This window comes from Diabrotica undecimpunctata, chromosome 10, assembly GCF_040954645.1.
Source record: "Diabrotica undecimpunctata isolate CICGRU chromosome 10, icDiaUnde3, whole genome shotgun sequence".
Lineage (NCBI taxonomy): Eukaryota > Metazoa > Arthropoda > Insecta > Coleoptera > Chrysomelidae > Diabrotica > Diabrotica undecimpunctata.
Window position 1 is genome coordinate 6206182 of NC_092812.1, and position 18938 is coordinate 6225119.

Sequence of the window (18938 nt, forward strand, 5' to 3'; positions counted from 1 at the left end):
AATTCCTCGATGGTTAGAGCATTCAAAGATATCTCCCTTTTTGTGTATGGTGCAAAGTATTCCAATATTTCAATCATTGGGAAGGGACTTCTGTATCCATATTTCTTTTATAAGCTGCTGTAGCGCTATTATAATATCGTGGCCACCTTCTTTATATAATTCCACTGGGAGATTATCTATTCCGGGTGATTTGTTTCTGGCTAGTTTGTTTACAGCGTCTTTAACTTCCAGGATCGTTGGTGGATCCTCCTCCCTCTCGTCTGCTCCGCTTACCTCGCAGCTTTCGTCTTCCGGGTTTTCTTCTTCTTCCTCTATATTAAGTATCTGGTTAAAATATTCCGTCCATCGGTTTAGTACGTCTGTTCTTGTTGTTAAGAGATCGCCATTTAAACTTCTACATTGATTTGTGTTTGCCTTAAATTCGTTTCTGTTGATGTTAACTTTCTTATAGAATGTTCTGAATTCTTTCTCTCTGTTGAGGTTTTCTATATATTGAAGTTCCTTTTTTAAGTGGTTTCGTTTCTTCATTCTGTGTATTTTCTTCCTGTTTCTGTTTCGTTCCTGTTTCCAAGACAAAAGACCTAAGATGGGTTCGACTTTTTCTTCGTCAATTTTAGAATTTTTCATCTAGCTTTATAGCATCTTTTATGAGTACTTTGATGTTGAATGAATTTTATATATATTTTATTTATTTGTTTAATTTTAAAATATAATATTCAAGCTTCTCCTTTGTGTTCTCTGACTTTGGTGCCTAAATCTGTATTATGTCGATAAGAAATGGTTGTTTATTTAGCTTTAACACCATTATTCTCTCGCTCATTGGTAAAATACCTTTTTTTATTGTTTTAGAGTAAGTTTAATCAAAAAAAAAAATCAATCGTACAGATAAATAATATAAAATCTTGCAGGCAGATGCACGTACGTATTAAAATACATACAATATTCATCTCAAACGACCCATCAAACTTTGTAAATAATCAGCTTAAAATTAATAGCTCTTAGGTATAAGTTATAAATAAACTTTGTAGAAACCAAATAAAGTTAAGTTTCAGGCAATACCGTCTACCAGTTAACATATTAAACATAAAACCATGAGTTTTGTCTATGTCGATATAATCAAACATACTCAATATTTGTTTTACTTATTTAATTGATGAAAATATTGTGTTTTTAATTATGTATTTACAAATTTATAAACTGTTGTTAAATGCTGCAACTAAACAAATTAATATAAAATACATAAGGAGAGAGGTTATCCATTGATGGCACTCATAAAAATAACGCTTACACTGATGAATACTTAAATGTATATCTTGTCAATAATTTAATGTATCGGTTGGTCAGTTTTTACTTAATCTTCTTCTGACTTCTGGTTGAAGGTACAGTTTTCTTGCTTTCTCGTTGGGGTGGACCAAAGTAAAGTAAAATTGGGACACAAACTGTCAGATAAATTCACAGTATTAAAAGATTTAAGACAAGATTGTTTCATCTGACCTACCTACTTGATTTAACATTTACACTGACAAACTTTAAAAGAGTGAAGAAGAAAATCCAGAAATATGGGGAAAAAATTATAAAACGATCGTAGCCTACTTTTTGCCGATGATCAAGTAATAGTAGCAGAAGACCAGTATATTTCTGAATGTTTCTTAAACAAATAGAACAATACACACAAGTGGGAAATAAAAATAAAGGTGGAAAATATAAAAAAAACACTCCAAACGGTAATCTGAGGACAAGGCCAGCACTTGCAATTAAATAATGGCATATTTATTACACATGGTAATAATTATAGTAATAATAGTAATATTACACAGAATGGTAATTAAACAATTGCATCCAGTACAGTGAAATTATAGTATATTCAAAAATACAGAGGTGCGTTTTTAGTAGAATCAAAGCGACGCAGGTGATATATTGAAGAAGGCGTTGTAGGTATACTATAAAACACTGAATTGGGAATGAGGGTATCAGGGGGAAATAATGAAAGCAGACACCACACTTACTTATAGAATGGAGCAAAACAACTGCTGTTGTACACGTACATGCCAAGAATGGCGCTCAGAGGTATATTATATATATATATATATATATATATATATATATATATATATATATATATATATATATATATATATATATATATCTATATATATATATATATATATATATATCTATATATATATATATATATATATATATCTATATATATATATATATATATATATATACATATATATATATATATATATATATATATATATATATATATATATATATATATATATATATCTATATATATAACCAACAGATGGCGGTACTTTATTTAGCGTCAGAACTAAACTGAAAAATTATCGGAAGTCAATAAATTAGTGTAAGTCATCTCGGCGTGTCACAGTTTGATTTGAGTTTTATTCCACACTTTTTATCGGTAATAATGAGTGAAAATACAGTTGATTTACCATTAGAACTAGAAGAAAATGATCCTTACTGATTCAAGTAAGTAACTTAACCTAAAAAGTCGGGAATAATTTCTTACGGAAATGTGTTTTATGCTTTTTCTATTCACAATAGATTAAATGTTAAAATTATTACTAAAGATAACACAAAATAATTCTTTTTATTATTATTGTGACTAAAATTACATCATATTCAAAGAAAAAAAAATTGTTTTTGACTTACACGCTTTGACCACTGAAATTTGTTACAAGTTAGCTGACAATACAAATCAGAACATTTAGTAAAGTATTACTTAACTACTACAAAACTTGTCCATTCGTGTGTGTAAGAAATTTTTTAAAGATACCTTTTAAGTGAGTAAGATGCGTATCTATAAACTGTCTTGTAGTACGAGGCCAGCTTTTTGCAGAGACAAAAGAGGTCACAAAGAACCAACCAATAAAATAGACGTCACGAAAGTCAAGGAACACATCAAATCATTTCCTTGCTATAAGAGCCACTATACACTTTGTGAAGCTCCAGATAGAAAATATTTAAATCCAGATTTAAATATTCGAAAGATGTATCAACTTTATAAAGAGAAATGTGAAAAGAAAGGTTCAGAATCAGTCAAAGAAAAATGTACTACCATGTTTTCTCTTCAAATTTTAATTTTCACTTCAAACCTTCATCTAAAGATACCTGTCAGTTACGTGATTCTTTGTATAATACCATCAGATTTGGGAATAACGAGGAAGATATACATAAAGCAAAAACCGATAGAGAAATTCATCTCAGAAAGGCAAAACTAGCGAGAGATTCGCTTAACAAAGATAAAAATTTAGCTGATGAAAATATTTATGTTCTTACATTCGATCTACAAAAAGCTTTACCTTTTCCCAAACTAAGCACATCTCTTGCTTATTACAAGATGAACCTATATGTTTACCATTTGGGAATTCATAGTTTCAACGACAATAAGGGGGACATGTTTATGTGGGACGAAACAGAGGGATCTCGAGTTTCACAAGAAGTTGCCTCCTGCCTGACAAAACATTTAAAAATGAATGCAAGAAATTGTGATAATACCATTTTGTATTCGGACTGCTGTCCTGAAAATTAGATTAATTTAGTTGCCACTGCTAAAAAGACTAATTCATTTTAAATAATTGAAATGAAACGTAAAGAATTTCTTTCGACAAGAATGTTGGAAAATATCATCATTAATAGAAAAATCGATACTACAGGCGGAAAAGTTAATTGGTTGAACATAAAATGGCTTAAATATTACAAAAATAAACCGGAATCTATTTTCTATAAACAAACACTGCAAGAAGATTTTCCATTTAACGAGATAAACATTGCAAAAAAGTCCGGAAAGGGAAGACCACCTAAGTTCTTTAATATTGTTCAGGAGCAACTCTACCCAAATCGCAGACCTGTCAAAGACTAAAAAAAAACACATGTTTTATTTACTTGCTTACATTCCACTGCACTACCACGAATTTCATAAAAATTTGCCAGTAATACAAAAGGCTAATCCTCGACCTTCAAGTTCAATGATCGAACTTGAGTCTAATAACGACAGTGAAGATTCGGATAATTAGATAGACTAATAATTTTGTTTCATCGTTGTTTTATTTTTTAGTTCAGTGGACACTTAGCATACGTCATTTTCTCCTTGTTTAAACGCATTAAAAAAGAAAAACGGTTTCATTTTTATTAAATTTTCTAATATTTAAGTTTATTAGTATGTTACATTTCAATAAAAATTATTATTAGTACTTATATGGGAGTCGTTATTTTATTACAAGTTTTGAAACAAGTTAATTTTCTCAGATTTTATATTTAGTGACTTAACCTGATTGGCTTCTGAGCCCTCCATATATATCTTTCATTAATTTATTAAAAAAAATGTCTCTTAATCATCATTTTTCTCTAATAAAATGTTTTCTTCGTTTTCTTCTTCATTTTAGAGTTTATTTATCTATTGTCTATTCTGGCATCAAACTTCGCTTAATAATTTCAAGGACCATAGTATATTTCGTCCTATTAGTTAATAATTTACTATTAGTTTAGTTGTTAGATTGCATCCATTTTGTTTATATGTTTGTTTACATTTTGTTCTATATTCTTTTATTTTCTTACTGATGGAGTAGATATTTAGTTTTATCTTATGTCTTTATTATTATCTCTGTTATTACTGCTGTCCACTCTTCTGAGAAATCTCGTTTGATAGCTTGGATTCTAGAGGTATCTCGTTGGGCTATTAGCCAACTTTTACAGCCGTATAGCAGAGTTTACTCATTGTTATAAAATTTATGGTTATATTGTTTCTTGTTTTGTCCTCATACTTACGGAAAATACGACACTGGACTGCATAAGGAGTAGAGTAGTTGTTCCGTGCAGCAATGAAGAGGGACTAATATATTCAGTATAATATATTGTTATAATTATATAGTTATTATATGTATATGTATATTTTTTTGTGGCATAGACTTTCGTCATTCAGCCAGTCTCGAAAGGTTATAATATATTCCTTAAGAAAGTATATACACATAAGTGCAGATTATTTCTCTCAGACAAATGCACAGCGATATCCCTAAAACGAAATAGACGAATAATTAATAGAAGAATACGTCGAAGGAAAATACAAGGACACTCGCTTCTCGTCTAGAGGCCAGTCAAGACATTTATTTTAACAGACAAATAATACTGGACCACGGATAAGGTATTGTTACAAATAGGATAAACAAAGGGTACAAGTCTAACCCTATACACGCTCATGAAAGTTTTTATGAACGAGTACCAGATTTATAAAGCTATGCATGTGCCTGACAAAAATTCTATAATTAAGTTATATATTGATACAGAACCTATAGCTAACAAGGACTGTATATTATATGGAGCGTATGTGTTGCATTTAGTTAATCTTGTGTACAGGGAGTTTGAATGCTGAATAAATTTAGGACATTCAAAGAAGATGTGATCGAGGTCACCTAGCTTACCGCAATGTTTGCAACTATCATTATCGATGACTTTTAGTTTAAATAAATGGCATGGGTAGCATGCATGTCCAAAGCGTATTCGATTTATAGTAGTAACATATTTACGAGGAGCTTTGAAATTCTGAAACCAGGTTGTTTGAGGTTTAATTGGTTGTAAAAAGGTATACCTTTTATGGTTTGTAGACCAGTAATGTTTCCATTTCTCTTTTCATCTAAGTTGCTGATTGTTTTTGAAAATCGTAGTAACATCTGATGTTTTAAGCATATATTTCAACGTAAAGCCAGTTGTTACACTCATTTTAGCTAAATGATCTACATATTCATTATGTTTGAGACCAATATGTGCTTTGACCCAAATAAATTTCATGTTGACTCCAGTCGATGATAAATGAGACAATCGATATTTTATTTTTTTTTTTTTTTTTTTTTTTTATTAGAAAAAGATGTCGCATCCACCAAAAGGTTATTAGCGACGGAACAAAATATAAATAACATAGTTAAACACCTACAGATTATACAAAATGTTTATGGATCTGAGATAATTCACTATATTGTCACAGGAACAGTTTTGACCTAGAGCCTGTGGTAGAGCGTTTGGGATCTTGTAGCGCTGTCTTTCTTGGTCATATTTACTACAAATTGTTAAAAAGTGTTCGACTGTTAATCGGACGTTGCACTGATCACATATAGGTGGATTTTTCTTTGTGAAAAGGTAGGAGTGCGTTAATCTGGTATGTCCTAGACGTAAACGCGAAACCGCAATTTGTTCTCGTCTATTGCGCGACGATGGAAACCACTGAGACACATTATTTTTAATTTTATTTAAATTGGAATTAGTTTGAGACCACTCATTTCGCCACAAACACAACACTTTATTTTTAAAATAAGCTTTTAAGTCAGTGGAAACACACTTGTCTATCGGCTCCGACAAATCACTTAAAATTGCCTCTCGTGCTATCCTGTCAGCTTCTTCATTTCCTGTTATTCCGACGTGTGAGGGAACCCATAAAAATTGGACGCTTCTTCCATGCTCATGAGCTTGGGAAAGCTGGTATTTTAGCAACTTTTCAAAAGGATGTTTGGGAAAAATGTGTTTTAATGAATTTAAAGAGCTAAGGGAATCTGTTATAATCAGGGCTTTTGTGAGTGTAAGCTCGTTAAGAAGTTTCACAGCACGGTATATGGCATAGAGTTCAGCTGAATATGTGCTGCATGCTGGGGGTAAACGGAAAAGAAGATTGTTTTCTGAAGAAACGATTGATGCCCCCACTCCGTCTTCGGATTTAGATGCATCTGTGTAGATTTTATGGTAGTCGGGGTACTTATTTATGAGGGCCTCAAACTTGGACCGAATTAGAGAATGATGTGTATTAGATTTATCTAAATACTCTAGAGATGCATCGCAAGTTGGTATATCGATCAGCCAAGGCTCGGGGTATTTAATATCCGAGGAGAAAACCTCCGGAAAATTGATGTTTAGGTTTTGAAGAATGGATTTAATTCTTTCGTAATATGGTTTTTTAGTATAGCGAATACCTTGAAATAAGTTTAAATATTTATTTGTAAAAGTATTTTGATGTATTGGCTTTGAAGTATTGCTCGCGACTGAGGCTGCATGTGATAGAGCGAGGTACATGCGGCGGTGATGTAGCGATGGTTCTCCTAAAAGAGCATAAATGCTGGATACAGGTGTAGTTGGGAAAGCCCCTAAGATTAATCTGAGACTTTTGTTATGAATAATATCTAATGATTTCAGTAGAGATTTATTAGCAGTGGAATAGGCAATTGCTCCATAATCTAGCTTAGAACGTATTAAAGATTTATACAGGAGGAGTAGAGTGGATTGGTCTGAGCCCCAGTTTTTATTACAGAGAGATCTTAAAACATTTAATCTTTTATTGCAGGAAAGGATTAGTTCTGAGATGTGATTTTTCCATGTTAACTTTGAATCAAAGATTAAACCCAAGAATTTGTGGTGATCTCTAAACTCCAGCTGTTTCTCATACATTCTTAGGTTAGGAGGTTGTGGCAAGGAACTTGAAGAGAATACGACTCCTATTGATTTTTCTACTGAAAATTGAAAACCTGTAAAGTTGGACCAATTTTCGAGAGTATCTAAAAAGTTTTGAAGGATTGATGACATTGAGGAAATATTTTTACCTTTAATAGATACCACTAGGTCATCAGCGTATAAACGAGCCTGTAAGGGTGCTTGAATGTTTTTGATGATGTCGTTTATTGCTACCAGAAATAGTGTTGGACTGAGTATGGATCCTTGGGGTGTACCATTTTCCAAACTATAAATATTTGAAAAGATATTATTTATTTTTACTTGAAAAGATCTGTTATTTAAAAAGTTTTGGATGAAAGCAAGGCAGTGACCTTGAATATTCCATTTATGAAGTTGTCTTAAAATGTTGTATTTCCAAGCTTTATTAAATGCACGTTCTAAGTCAAAAAATATAGCAACACATTTTTGGTTTGTAGCAAGAGCTTCATGTATTTCACTTTCCAAATCTAAAATGTTGTCTGTGGATGACCGATCTTTTCTAAAGCCATTTTGCTCGGAAATTAAGAAATTAGAATTTTCTAAAACCCATGAGAGTCTGGAGTTAACAATATTTTCTAGTAATTTGCAGGTTGTCGATGTCAGAGATATGGGTCGATATGATTCTGGGTCATATTTAGGTTTATTAGTTTTTAGGAAAGGAATGATTATTGCATTTGACCAAATAGCTGGCCATTGGTGGTGAAGCCAAATTCTGTTGAATATGTTTAAGAGATACGTTATGGCTGAAACAGGGAGATGTTTCAGAAATGCTGAAGGAATATCATCAGGCCCCGGACTAGAGTCCTTCAAGTTAAGAATAGATGAGTTTATCTCTTGAAAAGTGATGGGATGGTTTAATGAATTGTTTTGTGCTTCAAACAGATAAATGGGATTTTGTTCGGCGAATTCTTTGGCTTTGAGAAAATTGGCCGTATACTGTTGATTCGATGAGTGGCCTTCATAGATTCTTCCAAAAATGTTTGCAATATCGCTGCTCGATGTTATGAAATTATTATTTTCTTTTAGCCCCGTGAAATTATATGAAGTATGTAAACCAGAAATTTTCCTAACTTTGTTCCAGACATCAGAGAGGGGAGTATTGCTATTAATTTCCGATACGTATTTGTTCCATGAAAATTGTTTAGCCGTTTTGACAGTTAGCTGTGCCCTTGCTTTTAGCATTTTGAATTTTAATTTATTTTCGGATGTTTTATGTTTTTTGTATCGGTTTAGGGCTGATTTACTTTCACGGATTGCTGTAGCACAACGGTCATTCCACCATGGTACAGGACATCGGCCTTTAACAGATTTAGATTTACCAATAAATTTGTGGGCGGCGCTTAAGATAAGTTGATTAAACTGTTCTACATTCGAGTTAACATCGTCTGTTATATCCAAACTGGAAATGTTATTATCGATATATTGGGAGAATTCTTGCCAATTTGAATTTTTTATTCTCCACTTAGATATGAATATGGGTCCTGATGAGGGATAATTATGGTTTCTAATTAGGATTGGAAAATGGTCACTACCATATGTATAGGTTTGAGCGTCCCAACTGAGACAATGAGCTAAATTTGGGTCGCAGAGAGTTAAATCGATGCATGAGGAATGTCCTGTTGAAATATTGAATCTTGTAGGGCTACCATCATTAAGAAAATTTATATTAAGTTGATCTAAGATATCGGCAATACTTGAACCTCTGACAGACGTGTGATCTGAACCCCATATTATGTTGTGAGCATTAAAGTCGCCTAGAATTATACGAGGACGTGGCAGTTGCTCTAATAACCTGCAAAAGCTATCAGAACTGACTTGTTTGTCAGAAGGAAGGTAAACATTACAAATAGATACTAAACTGGTAGATATGATTCTGATAGCAACGGCCTCCAAATCACTGACTATTGGAATTTGTATCGCCTCGATGGATTTGTTTACTAGTATTGCTACACCACCGCTTGCACGACTTGCATCTGTACGGTCTTTGCGGAAACAAGTGAAATTTTTTGAATTGTACAACTGATTGGTCTTTAAGTTTGTCTCCTGTAGACAAATAATATCTGGAGAATATTCAGATAAAAGAAGCTGTAGCATAGGGAGACGATGGAAGAATCCATCAATGTTCCATTGAAGTATCGAGTTGAATGTTGTTAATAGATTCGGAGTTAGATGATACTGAACGATTGTCTACAGAAGAGTCACTATCTAAGTCAGAAATCTCTTTCCCTAAGTGGGTGAGTAGTTTCTTTTGAAGTTTTGTAAACTTACTTTTTGTAGATCTATCATTTGCATATTGATAGCTGCTTTGTAAAAGATGGAGTAAACCAGCCATATCAGTTGTAAATTCTTTAACGACGCTAATAGTGTCGGGGGAGCCTTGAACATTATCAATCAGTAAGGACAATTGGTGGAAATTTAAAACGAATGGTGGGGTATGATTATCAATGAAATTTTCAAGAGTTTCCCGTGTAGATTGAACTTTAGATGAGCGCGGTTTTTTTGGTTTGGAGAGTTTGGGTTTTGCAAACAGATTTTCTGATGAGATTGCTGAATCTGAAGGAGGCGTGTCGATCTCACCAATACTGCGTTTTATGGAAGAACTTGCGTTTTCGCAATTGCTATTAAAGTTTTCACTTAGATGATGTGGCTTTATTACATTTGGAAGTAATGGAGCAAACTCATTGGTAGTGACAGAAGTCGAGCTTGTAGTTTTATTTGTAAGATTGGTTGAATTGGTAGTTTCAAAAAATTGTGGTGATGTATCAGTTTTATTAGAATTTTCTGCAGTTGTATCTAATGGAAGAGGAGCTGGTAGATTGGAAAATATTGCTTCCGAAGTTTGTGAAAACGGTGTTGCCGCTGAATGAGGTCGATTAAAAGTGTTGCTATGAGTCGGAGTATTAGTAGTTTCTTTGTCGTGGAGATTTGTAGGTGTAGGTGATATGCTCGGATATGATAATGGATAACTTGATGACTGCTGGGTGTTTGGTACCTTGTGTAGTATACTTGTTGAAGCTGTTTGATTTGGTACTTCATTGTTTGACTCAATATGAGTTGATTCCGTTACTGAACTGGTTTTGCATTGGGATGATATGTGTCCTGTATTTTTGCAAATAAAGCAGGTGAGTGTACCTTGTGACAAAAATATGCGGTAAGGTGTTTGGTCGAAATTTATTAGAATAGAATCTGGAATTGGTGATGTTATAGGGCTTATATAAACTTGCCTCCGAAAGCTCAATATGTGACTATATTCGGGAAGAGTCGAGCTAATTTTCAGAAATGTTATTGGGGAAATAAGCTTTAAACCGATATTCTGTAATTCTTCAACTAATACTTGATGAGGAATTGACGGGCAGACTCCAGACAAGACTAGTCTTTCTGCTGGAGAGACAAGTCTTCGTGCTGTTACAACTTCGCCGAGTACTTCTATAGAGCCATGTTGTGTCATGAAGTTATCTACTACGGTTTTGTTTGCCAAATACATGCAGATTCTATTATGAGATAATCTAGATGAAAAAATAATATTTTTTGGGTTGATGATTGTACCCAAAGGAATGAGATAATCCTGCAGTTTAGCATTATCGATACAACTAAAAACAATTGCTTGGTTCTTACTCGGAAAAGAATGTGAAGCGGCTGAAGCATAACTGTTTGTGATATTCGAACGTTGATTTACTGGACTGGTTAGATCGGAAGGTGTGTTTACATTGTGTGAAGTCATTTTAAGCTGCGGTGGCGAAGGCCTTACTCCGACTCTGGTAAATGAAAAACCAGTCGCATGCTACCATAAGCTACTTATAGCAGCTAACCTCACAAAATGTTTGTACGGTAGTGTATATTTATTATTTGACGTTTTCTTTTCACAATAATAAAATAATAATTACGTATAGATGACTTACGTAGTAGTATCTAGTAGATAAACACTTTAATTTTAAAAAACTATTTAATAAAACCACTTGTTTTTATTAAAAACTAGGAGTACGCTATCAGTACTACTTAACCGTACCTTGCCAGGGCCGGTCTCTCCGATATTTTATTTTAAATATGTCGGGATTGCTAAATGTTGAGCGCAATTCAATGGTTTTTATGCTCTGCAAAACTGAAAGGCAATCTGACAGAATTAAAATATGTCTATTGCAGGTGTTTTTAACATATTTACGGCATACTGTACGATTTTGAATGAACTGTTATATATTTGGATGTTATGTATGTCAGAGCTGTATATATTGAATAAGTTTGGAGATAAAACTGAGTCTTTTGGTATACCTTGATAATTATATTGCGGTCCAATTAGCTTGTTATTATGATCTCTTACATAGATGATCCTCTTTGTGTAAAATCCAATTATTTTATCCACGAATGCGATTGGCATATGAAATAAATTAACCATTTTATTTCTGAAAGTTGACAAGCAAACTGATTCTGTTAGAACTGTTGTTAGAGCATCTAGTGTTCCAAAGCTTCTTTTATAACTAAACTGATTTTCTGGTAGCAAATGATTTTTTTGTAACCACCAATCCAACGTGGCACTGAGCCCTCGATAAAAATAATGTGTATTGTTGATGTTGATAATTTTTGCTTTCGTATATTGAAATCGTAACAAAATATGGTAAAAAAGATTGTATTTCTTACACTATTGCTACTAACATATTTAACAAGTACTCTGTATGGTAGGCTATGATAATTTAGGAGAAACAGATCTTAAAGCGACAAAGTAAAGATAGTACTTTCAAGTAATCTTAACTTGGGTCGCGGGATACCTTTTCCTAGTAATAAGTAACCATTAGCGGTCCTTGTATGTTAATAGAATAATTAATCCGTATTTTATTTGGGATGAATATGGGCATACAGTTACTGTTATAAATAATATTTTTGTTTCTTTTTGAGGGAATAAATATAAATTTATTTTATGCAATATATATGCTAATGTATTACAATGCTTTCAATATTTTTATAAGGGAATAGTGTTTATATTTAGATACTTTTAACAAATAACAGACTCGATATAATGAGTTTTTATGTTGCTATATTACACAGGTATAAACTATACATGATACATATATCCGATTTTTATATGCAGTATACAGATTTTTTCTGTATTAGAGATTTTCCGTTTCAATAATTGTATTTGCAGTTATTCCATTATATTGTCTAGAAAATAATGCAAACATTATTACTCTTTCGAAGCCAATTTCCATAATTTATATGAGCGTGCGTTATCTGAGTAGCGCCTTATATAGACTCCGACCGTTTTATTTTAAAGACAAAGTCGCATCCACCTTATGGTTATTAGAGACAGATCTGTTCAATTTTACAAGTATAGGTTTACATGTTTTCAAAAAAGATTTTTTTTACAAAATAGTACTAAAAGTAAACAATTTGATACAAAAAAATTAAATCTTATGGAACACATCGATAGCTTTTAAATAATCTGTTAAGTTCTTTGAATAACTATTTTGACCTAACACAACTGATAAATTTGAATATATATTATAAAGAGCTTGTTGATGTTTGAAATTGTCACATTCTAAGATATGTTTTACTGTTAAGGTTGAATTGCAGCGCTCGCATATTGGTGGGTTACATTTTGAAAAAAGAAAAAAGATAAAAGTGTGTGAGTCTAGTATGGCCTAATCGTAATCGGTTAACTATACTCTGTTCATGACAATTTTTGTAATAAGGTTTAGTTGCTTTAACTGTGTTTTTAATTTGTCGCATTTCAGACGTTGATATTTGCCATTCTTTATGTTAGACTTCTAAAATTTTTGCCGCACTAGACACTGCAATACGCGCACTTAAGTCCTCTTTTTCATTTCCGGGGATACCCACATGAGAAGGAATCCATATGAAGTCAACTGTTCTTCCTTTTTCTTGACATGTGTGAATTTCTGATTTGATCATTTTTTCAATTGGACGTTTATGATCTTAGGATCTTAGTGTTTAGGTCTTTAGATCTGTTTAGTGTTTTAATCGAACTCAGAGAATCAGAAAGAATCACCGATTTGACGATATTGGTATCACTAATAAACTTAATTGCTCGATAAAGAGCTAGTAATTCGGGTGTGTATATGCTATATTGGGGAGATAGTTGAAATAGATATTTACTTGAATTGATCACAAAAGCGGCACCAACTCCATTGCTAGATTTTGAAGCATCTGTAAATATTTTCGAGAAATTTAAGTTTGCAGTATATTTGACAAAATAGTTTTTATTTCTGAGGGATGTACTTCTGACTATATTTTCTCAAATATACATTACACTGTGGAATATTGATTAACCAAGGCATATCAGGATCAGCGATATTTGGATCGAGTATGTCAGGAAAATCAAAGTTTAATTTCTTACAATATGTTCTAATTTTTCATACTATGGTTTTCTTAGTTTTTCATTATAATTAAAAAGATCGTTGTATTTATCTGTGAAGGTGTTACTGTAAATAGGTTTTCTGGATTACAGTATATCGAGGATAAATGTGTTAATGTCAGTTGCATTCGCTGTGGTAAAGGGATGGCTCACCAAGTTCAGCGTGTATGCTCTCAATAGGTGTACTTCTAAATGCTCGTAGTGAGATTCTTAGACCATTATTATGAATTGTATCTAGAGATTTTAAAATAGACTTTCTGGCAGAACAATAAGCTATGCTATGCATCCATAATCGAGTTTATACTTCATTGACGATTTGTATACTGATAATATTGTATTTTGGTTGGAACCCCATTTCCTGTTTGATAATGTTTTTAAAATATTTATTCTCTTATGACAAGTTAATTGTAATTGCTTTATATGTTCTCGTTATGCCAGTTTGTTGTCTAAATGCATTCCTAAAAATTTAATATAAGGATCTACTGTTATTGGTTTCCCGTATAACGTAATATTTGACGCAGTACTTACATTTGCTGTTTTTGCAAAAACCATGACTCTTGTTTTTGTAGTAGAAAATTCAAAGCCAGTATTCAGAGACCGGGCTATTAGTTTATTGATAAAGTTTTGTGAACATTTTGTCATCTTGAAAGTGCTAAATTAAGTTCTTGAAATGTAATGCGACTATTAATTGCAACGTTAGTATTACCATTATTAGGAAGAGTATAAGTATGAGATGATGAATTTGAAGAATCTGCATGTGGATTTTTGTCGTTTGAGAGGCTTTCGTAAAAATCCGCTAGAACATATGCAATATCATCATTTTTGGATACTATTTAATTTTGTACTTTCAAGTATTTGATAAAAGTCTTCTGCGGAGTACCACAAATTTTTCTAATTTTTTGCCAGACTTCCTTGGAGCTAGTTGTGTTATTTATTTCGGATACAAACTTCTGCCATGAATTCCTTTTAGCTTGCGTTATGGTAAGCTGCGCTTTTGCATTTTATTTTTAAAAATTAATTCTGTTTTGTGGTGTCTTGTGCTTCTTATAATTATTAAAAGCAGATTTACTATTTTTTATGACTTCTTTGTATTCGTTAGATCACCACGGTACTGGTGTACATCCCTGTATTTGTTTTATTTTACCAATGTACAATATAGCACCTTTTAAAATGATGTCATTGTGTGAATTAATGGTCTCGTCAATATTATGGGTTATTTGGGCCATAGATATGTGACTATCAATATATTGAGAAAATGGATCCAAATAGGCGTTGTTAGTTTTTCACTTTGGACTAAATTCTAGATGTTTTTGCACATGGTTGAGATTCGTAATAATAATGGAAAAGTGATCACTTCCATATGTAAAAGGAAATGCTTCCCAGTCTAAACCTATAGTTAAGGTAGTATCACATAAAGAAAGATCTGGAACTGAAGATTCACCTCTCGATATATTAAATGTAGTAGGGTTGCCATCATTTAAAAAGTTTAGATGAAGATCTGTAATAATGTTCTCTAATATTTGGCCCCTTAAATTTGTATTTTGTGATCATCAAATTGTAATATGGCTATTCAGGTCACCTAAAATTAGGCGTGGTGTGGGTATCTGATCAAGAAGTTTGCGGAGGTCTTCGTAACTATCTTGTATGTTAGGAGGCAAGTAAATATTACAGATGTAAAATTTTCAATGTGGTTCTAAAATCTTTACCGCAATGGCTTCGAGATCTGTTATGAGTGGAAAGGCTTCAGGGCCTATATAATTGCTTACCAAGATTGCCACTCCTCCACTAGCGCGATTGGTTTTCGTTCTATTTCGAAAATAGTTGAATTGTTTTGGTGAGTATATATTAGAGGAACTAAGGTTAGTTTCTTGTAGGCATATTATTTCTGGGGAGTATTCTGATTGAATGATTTGTAACGTAGGTAGGCGATGGAATAGTCCATCAATATTCCACTGTAGTATAGAGTTGAAAATTATGCATCGAGGGAGGATAATTTACTGTCTGTAATATCATTACCTAGGTAGTGTTGCAATTAATTTTTAAGACGGGTGAAACAATGTTTCGTAGTTTTGTCGGATATATATGGATAAGATATGGTTAACAGATTTATTAGACCAAGAAAATGAGATGTATATTTCTTGACAATTTCTACAGGTGATTGACTGCCTCGGATATTTTCAATTAGCATCATGGGTTGATCATAGTTTAATAAAAGTGATGTGGAGTTTTCATGTATGATTAATTTAAGAGAATCAGAGGTTGGTGCTGTGCATTTGCATTTTTTTGGTTTCTGGGTTTTGATTTTGTGTGATATGGGTGGGGGAGAAAATAATTGGGTATTTTATTCACGGATTAACAGGGTGAATCTTTTACCTATATTTGTCCTTTTAAATTTATTGAGGATTAACAGTTCTTGAAATTACTTTAAATACTATGACGCAAAAATTACTGAGTTCTCGGGAAGAAACGCGTTGAGAATTTAAAACTCGACGTTTCGGCACCCATTTTGGAGCCATTATCAAGAGTGATACGGTTCGGTTCGAGTTCGGGGTCTCAATCTGCCTACTCCCCTCACTCGAGACGTACCAGTATCGCGTTCTATATTGCAAGAACTGTCTCTCGGCACTGAGGTCTCAATCTGCCTACTCCTCAGTGTCGAGTGACAACCGGTCTTACCCTGTGTGGCTGCTTTTATACTCGTTGTATGCGCGGGAACGGTATGCGCTGACGTGGTCTGAACTGACGTGGCCTGAGCGGTGTGGGCGGGAGGTCGCTGAAGCAGGGTTCGCCATGTGGCCGGCAATCGTTTTGCGTCATCGCGCTTGTTCAGGCTGTTAGGCCGTTTTTCGATTTCGATAGCTTCACGAATGATTCTCGCTTTTAATGAGCGGATGGGAGCGATGGTTTTTGCTTTTTCGAAATCTATTTTGTGGCCTGTCTGAATATGATGTTGGGCTAGGGCTGAAGTGGTATCGGAATGTTTGACTGATAGAGAATGTTCGTAAATACGGTTATGGATTCGTCGGTTTGTCTGTCCTACGTATGTACGTGGGCAACTGGAACAAGGTATCTCGTAGACACCATGGTCTTCATTGGAGATTTGGTCTTTTACGGATCTGACGAGATTGGACAATTTGGAGTGAGTGGTGAAGATGGTTTTGATATTAAGAGGGATAAGAGTTCTAGTGATCTTGTCAGTGACACCTTTAATGAAAGGTAGAAAGATTTTGGGTTGATCCGGCGGCAAGGTTTCTTTTTTGGATGGAATGGGGGTTAGAAGTGTTATTAATATAAACGAATTTTATAAGGAATTAATAAATTCTAATTGTTGTTTTCCAACAAACCTTAATCTTTTAATATTTTCAATGAATATGGAAATTCTTCATTGCATTTACAAACATGTTAAAATATGTAAATATAAGTTGTAAATAGTATATAGGCATAATCTGTTAATATGGTTTGAGAAAAAAAAACAAAAAAAGTATACCACAAATTAAAAAAAAAACAAAAGAGTTAAGAAAATAGAAATAGAACAAAAAACAAAAAAATAAATCCAAAAAAAAGAACAAAAAAAAAGCAAAAAACCAAAAAAAAACAAAAAAAGCACCAAAACAAAAAAAAACAAAAAAAAAGAAAACAAAAAAACAAGAAAATAATAAAAGAATAAAAAAACAAAATAAAAATATATCCATAAAAATATTAGGTATATAACTAGTAGTAGTAGTAGTACTAACATTGATAACTGATAACAAGAAAATTTTGACTATGAATCTGCAATCAATAATAATTAAAATTCAGTCGATTTTAACAATAAACACAAACAAGTCTGGTTAATTGGCTCTGCCAAAGCCATTTTTCAGAAAAAAAAAAGAAAAAAAAAAACAAAAAACAATTATTAAGTAAGTAAATTTACATGTACAATACGAATATAAATAAAGGAATAGGAGAATATATGGTAAATTCAATAATTGTTAAGCGCTTACTATTTATTTTTTGTTTTTAATTATAGCTTTATATTTCTTGTATCATTCAAAAAGAAGGTTAAACATTTTTCTATTATTTAGTTTTAAATATCTTTTAAATATGATCTTAATCGATGTACAGGAATTTAAAATAATTACGTATGTTTTATATATTTGAGGAAGCAAATTATATATCTTTATTTGAAGGTATTTAAAGTTTCTTTCGAACTACTTTCTAACTAACTAACTTTCTAACTAAGAATTCCTTACCATAGATATGACTCTACTAAGGAGTAATAAATAATCTTTAGATGATGTATGTCTAATTAATTTTGTGGATATTGAAATTTATATCACAGACATCTTAAGGTTTTGGAAGTTTGATTTATGTGCATGTCTCAGGGAAGATATGAATCAATCTCAATTCCTCAATATTTTGTTCTGCTTGCTCTATTAATCATCGGTTTCTTATAATCAAAGAGTTATAATCGGATAAGCTACTTTCACAACTTGTAAATGGGACGTTCGGTGTTTTATCTATGTTTAACGCGAGTTTAAAAAATTGAACTTATAAGCAAACAAATACAACCTAATTTTAAACAAAGAGGAGACACAGATAACGAAAATAACAATGAATAAAGACAACGGTGATCAAATCAAAGTGGTAATAAATCAACAAAATATACCTACTATAATTTTTCGTAGATTATTTTCCATTTAAGCTTTAAATCGAACCAAATGTCAGACAAAGTATAGGATCGCACTGTCATCCACAAAGCTTAAAATGTTGTTTTTAGTTTGGAGTCAGTATATTGTTTATATATATATATATATATATATATATATATATATATATATATATATATATATAGAATAAATAAAATTATGGAGAAAGCAGTAATATTAGTGATATCTACATGTGTAACAAAATTTTTAGAAGATACTCCAGTGTGGAAGATCATTAAGGGTTTGGTAACACCGAAAAAGTCCTCCCAGAACTGAATGAGCAAATGTGTCCCCTTTCGAATAATAATCGACCAGTTTCAGCATTTTCACTCAATCTTATGTATATTGCCAAATATCGTTGACATTATTTTCCGTGATCCACTTTGTAT

At 32.5% G+C, this 18938-nt stretch overlaps 1 protein-coding gene across 1 annotated transcript in view; it reads right to left on the reverse strand.

Annotated features, from left to right (window-relative positions):
• Positions 1–3861: 3861 nt before the first annotated feature.
• LOC140451602 (uncharacterized) overlaps positions 3862–18938 on the reverse strand; it is a 29303-nt gene continuing 14226 nt past the window's right edge. The window contains exons 3-5 of the mRNA XM_072545449.1: positions 8234–9479; positions 6619–7744; positions 3862–3888 (exon numbers count right to left, since the gene is read on the reverse strand). Coding sequence (XP_072401550.1) covers positions 3862–3888; positions 6619–7744; positions 8234–9479 — 2399 coding nt within the window. The remainder of the gene's footprint in view (positions 3889–6618; positions 7745–8233; positions 9480–18938) is intronic.